General features: G+C 35.6%; 1 protein-coding gene across 1 annotated transcript; it reads right to left on the reverse strand.

Annotated features, from left to right (window-relative positions):
- Positions 1-949: 949 nt before the first annotated feature.
- Positions 950-3610, reverse strand: LOC120078423 (arabinosyltransferase RRA3-like). Its single transcript, XM_039032698.2, has 2 exons — positions 3016-3610; positions 950-2377 (listed from the first exon to the last, which is right to left on the reverse strand). The coding sequence occupies exons 1-2, from the start codon at positions 3202-3204 to the stop codon at positions 1259-1261; spliced, it is 1308 nt and encodes a 435-aa protein (XP_038888626.1). The 5' UTR covers positions 3205-3610; the 3' UTR covers positions 950-1258.
- Between the last annotated feature and the right edge of the window lie 1310 nt (positions 3611-4920).

The raw sequence follows: 4920 nt of genomic DNA on the forward strand, positions 1-4920 counted from the left end.
AAATGTGAGGGAGTTTGTATTTTTTGATGACTAGGCTATAGATGTATTGAGTGAGATGAAAGTGGAGTGAAATGCCAACAACAACACATCAAAATATTAAACGATCAAAATTTTGAATTAAAGATGCCTTAAAATTTTTCACTTTACCACCTTATTCAAAATTGAAACTAAAGATTTAGCATACTAACTTATTTGATTGCCTAATCATCCACAAATATAAGTTATCTCATCATTTTGTTAAAAAGTTAACAAAATCTTAATATATCAAGGACCAAAATAAGCATTTTTTAAAAGTGAAAGGACTAAAACGAATATTTTTAAAAGTTTAGGAATCACAATAAAACAATATTCAAAATTTAGGGACCAAAATGAACATTTTTAAAAGTTTAGAAACTAAAATAAAATATTATATAAAGTTCAAAGACCAAAATAAAATTTAAATTTATTTTTTTTATTAATTCATGCAATCGACAAAATGTTGATTTTGCCATACTTATTAATTGATTAAGCCACTTGTCACATCATACGAACTCTATAATGTAATTGGTAGAAAGAACTAGATATGACACTCAAACAAAAAGTTTTTCTTACCAACATAAGCTCATGCATTCGACCAAAAAGTTAGAGTTTCAAATCCACCGCATCACATATAATTGTCTCATCAATCCATCAATGAAACTATGAAGCCAATATAGTATCAAAATGCAATCAATTGGAAACAAGGTTAAACACAGCAACTAAAATGTCCAAAGAGTATCAGGCTACTTTACTTGAACTCCAACCAAATTTATGAGACAACCAGATAGCCTATAATAATTTCTCACTGAGGAAGATTTTTAATATGTTAAATAAGTGACCCTGCAAGAAGTAGAATTCATCAAGATTAAGATCTTCCATGGAAGATGTAACTATACACAACACTATTGGCAAAGGAACCAACCAAAACCAATTGAGCAAGAGAAAGTGCAAGCCATAAGAGACTATCATCCATTGTTCATTCTGTGGCCATACTAAGAATTTGTTTTTTTGAGATACCAGTCACAAACAAGAAGGCCTCTTCTTTCCAGTGTAATTCTTTCATTTTCCCTTCTTTTATAAAATAAAGCAGTACAAAAAATCATGTGTGATTTGAAAAGAGCAGGCTCCTCTCTAGTCTCAATTGACCTGAAGGTTTGTGAAACCATCCAACTTTGATGTTTTTTGAGCCAATGTTTTGCCAAGTACAATCTATGATCTTCAAGAGCATAAATTAAGAAGTTTACCAATCCGAACCATCAGGGAAAGGATTCAGTGCATCCTGCTTTCCATTGACGTAGAAGTCGACCACGGCTTTCATTCGAGGAAACTTATCGGGATGGTAATTCACATGAACAATGACTGGCTTCAACTTTTTCAGATTATCATCCTTCCTTACAGTCTTGAATAGAACCTTGCTATTCATAAAAAGATAGAAATCCATAGTTCTCCTAGAAGCATAAAGCCCCTCGTAGTTTGAATGCGAAGGGAAAAACAGTTCCTCATTGAAAACAGCCTGGTCCCAAGAATTTCGTTCTCGAGAAAGCCGAGTAGCCACACGATCTAAAAGCTCAATTGCAGGAATAGTTGGTCTAATATAGAAGAAGCCCGAGTTATAAACCCAGATACGCATTGTGTGCGCGAATCGAGCCCAACCCATTGCAGTTTCCTCAAAGACATGGTTGTATCCATAAGCAGTAGCATTGTCATGACCATCAGTCATCGATTCTACATCTGAGTCCCGATATAGATGATTGAAAGGATTTTGCAAGTAAATAATGTCTACATCAGATAGTAAAACGCCATATCCCAACTGGAGAAACTCCCTCAAGATGCGGAATTTTGTCCCTGAGACAGCATGGTTCCCTCCTGTTCGTCCAATTGAATCGACTTTTTCATCGGGGTCTCTCTTATACACTGGAACATCATTTGTTTTGCAGAATTGAACTATTTCATCGTCCAAAGCAACCACAAGATAATTAGGTATGCCTGCTTTCTTGATGCTAGTGAACCATAATTCCAACATCGCCTTCACATTTGAATTCGCTACTGCGACTATAAGTTCTCTATTAACAGCAACTTTCTCCAATATCTTTGCTAATCTTGGATTGACAGACTCATCAGGGATAACAGGTGGATTTGTTCTTAAACCTTTTACGGTACCGAAAGGCCCGGCTTTCGACTGTTTACCTAAAGCAAGAACTTGCTTCTGTGCATGATCTTTACCTTGCTCAGCCAACTTGAGCTTTTCAGTTAATTCCCTGATCTGTTTTTCCAGCTGAGCATTCTTCTCCGATGCTGAAATAAACTCGGATTTTAACATGTCAATCCGTTCAGATGAATCGCATGAACTCGAATCAGCCTAGTGCACAACCAGATTATAAAATTACAATCAGACCATGTCAATATTGGCTATACTTCTACAACAAATTCATGGTATCAGAAGGCAAAACATTCGATGAACAAAATTTATAACATCCAACATATGAAGTCACTATTTTATGCACACCAGAGAAGTATAAAGGCTTACGTTAACCCATTCAAATAGTCTGGCTATCATTCCGAAAGATTCACTAAATGGAATTTTAGCATATGATGGAGAATCAAGTAATGCACATCAATTACTGAATTGAGCATTCGAATCTCCCAGTTTTTTAAATGGTGACATTCTCTAAACAAAAAATAATGCACAGAAACCAACTCATCGGGATAACCAACCAAAATATTAATGGAATTGAAAATGCACAGCAATCGAACATCCAAACTCAGTTCAGTAAGTTATTTTAGGTAGTCTGGAACTTGTAAAATCCATCTCACCTCCAAACCTAATTGAAATTACCAAAGTTCTAATCAAAGCATTAAACAGCATCAAATTTCACATTCTTAAGAATTAAGCACACATGAAGATTCAACAAGAGGCTCAAATCGAGAAGGGTAATGAAGGAAAGAGGAGGGGGGGAAACCCAGAAAGCAGAAAACAGGGCAAGTGTAAACACAAACCTGGGTTATAAATTTCACGGAACGAGAATCACGAATAGAGAGAGAGCTCGATTTGAAGATCCCACCGGGGAACAAGAAGGCAAAAACGAATCCAAGAAGGACGCCGATAAATATGGCAGTCCCAATCTTGGATTTGGTGGATCCTTGCGAGGAGTTCCTCATCAACGGCCCGTCTCTGCGGCCATTCATGGCTTCCCGTTCAGCACAAACCGAAAGTTTCAGAGGGGCCCAGAAGGGAGAAAATGACGATTACCCTTAATTGAAAGCTCGATCAAGCAAAGATGATATTTTGAGACTCATAGAACACCAGAATGTAAGGGAGTGCGAAGAACAAAAAAGCACCAGATCGTTGCTACGAAATTTGGCCCAATCTGGGAGTCATAGAACTCAAAGTCTGCTGCTTCTACAGAGTTGACTTGGTTGAGGGAGGCATGGAGGCAGGTAAAGATTCATAGATTGGCATTGATTAATGATCGTTTATTTATGATTTTTAATTAATCAAGGGGAATAGGATCAAAAGCCGTGGAATTTTCAATCTGGGTGGCTGTAAAATACAAATCCAGTATTTAAAGGTGTGATTTTTATTTAAATTTCCAATTATCTATCTTTTGAATTATAACTTAAGTAGGATCCAAACACATTATTGAACTCATTTTTCTTCTTATTCCATGAAAAATTTCATTTCCTTCCGAAAAATATTTTATAGGTGATACATGTCTTAATCAATTGAGCTAATTTTTTTTTCTTATTCAGTTCCTTCTCATAAATTACTTAAATATGAACTAAAAAGGGAAATTACCAGTTTTGATCTAATTTTTTTTTTCCCTAACCTCATTTAAAATCAATTTTTTTAACATCTTTTCCAACTTTTCAGACTTTAAATAGAGGGACCCAACATGTAAAAATACAATTTCCCCCCTCAATAAATGATCATTCAATTGCATTCAATATGAAATCGCTAAACTTACTAAACTCACATATCTTAAATTTAAAACTTCAATCTTTAGTTTCACGCTCCTCATGTCACTATATAACACTGTTTACTGTTTAAGACTGACTGTTTCAAATCGATGACCTAGGTAACTTGATCTTAATCCTAAGCTAACTTTGAACTCTTGTTTATTCGGGATTATCCTTAGATTTGCATAGGTGAAAGTTGGCTCAACAGCACCGACTCAATAAGTCTCCCATTTCAAGGGCAAGACTGGGTAGATAGCTGGAGACACAAGGTGCAAGACGGAATTCACACCTACCCGATTTAGGGATAGTAGAAAGGTTATTCTCTTACTGAATCCAGATCTTGAACAAGGGGCTCCATCCTCTCATTGGTCTGAGAGGGGCTCAGTTTAGTGATTGGATCACAGACCCATTGTTCATTAGAGGATCAGTGGAACTTAAAAAGCAAGATGTAATTTCGGGGGTAAAACAACATTTGACCCAACCAATATTACAAACAACCTGTAAATGGTCGACTTATTGATTATGGTTAAATCAAGTGGATAGATATATATCTACAGTGAGAAGAGTACAACTACTGAGCTATAGTGGTGTTGGGAATGTCCTAGATCTCGTAGTTCGTAAATTTTGTGTTAAACATTCTATTTATCAATAAAATATTGTTAAGTATCTTATTCAATAAAGTTGTTGATTTTGCATTCTATCATGAAAATCCAATAAACATATCCATGGCTATAGTATGAATACTTTAACTTTGTGTGGTGACATAAACGGGATCAAGTTAATAGTATATAGCCTAAATGGTCTATAAGTATATAGATAAAATTGGCTATCTCATCCTTGTAACACTATTGGATGCGACTCATTTTTTATATAGGTAATACAAATGATGTGATCCACAGTTCATTCATGTAGGGACATGTGAGTGGGGCCTCCTATGCAATGAGT

This window comes from Benincasa hispida, chromosome 5 (genome assembly GCF_027475165.1).
Source record: "Benincasa hispida cultivar pf3 chromosome 5, pf3_genome.v1.1, whole genome shotgun sequence".
Lineage (NCBI taxonomy): Eukaryota > Viridiplantae > Streptophyta > Magnoliopsida > Cucurbitales > Cucurbitaceae > Benincasa > Benincasa hispida.

Excerpts from the sequence above, each read along its gene's own strand:
- LOC120078423 (XM_039032698.2), bottom strand. The coding sequence starts at position 3,204 with ATGAATGGCCGCAGAGACGGGCCGTTGATGAGGAACTCCTCGCAAGGA. Across the intron at positions 2,378-3,015 it reads CCGTGAAATTTATAACCCAG|GCTGATTCGAGTTCATGCGA; the intron begins GTTTGTGTTTAC and ends GTTGTGCACTAG.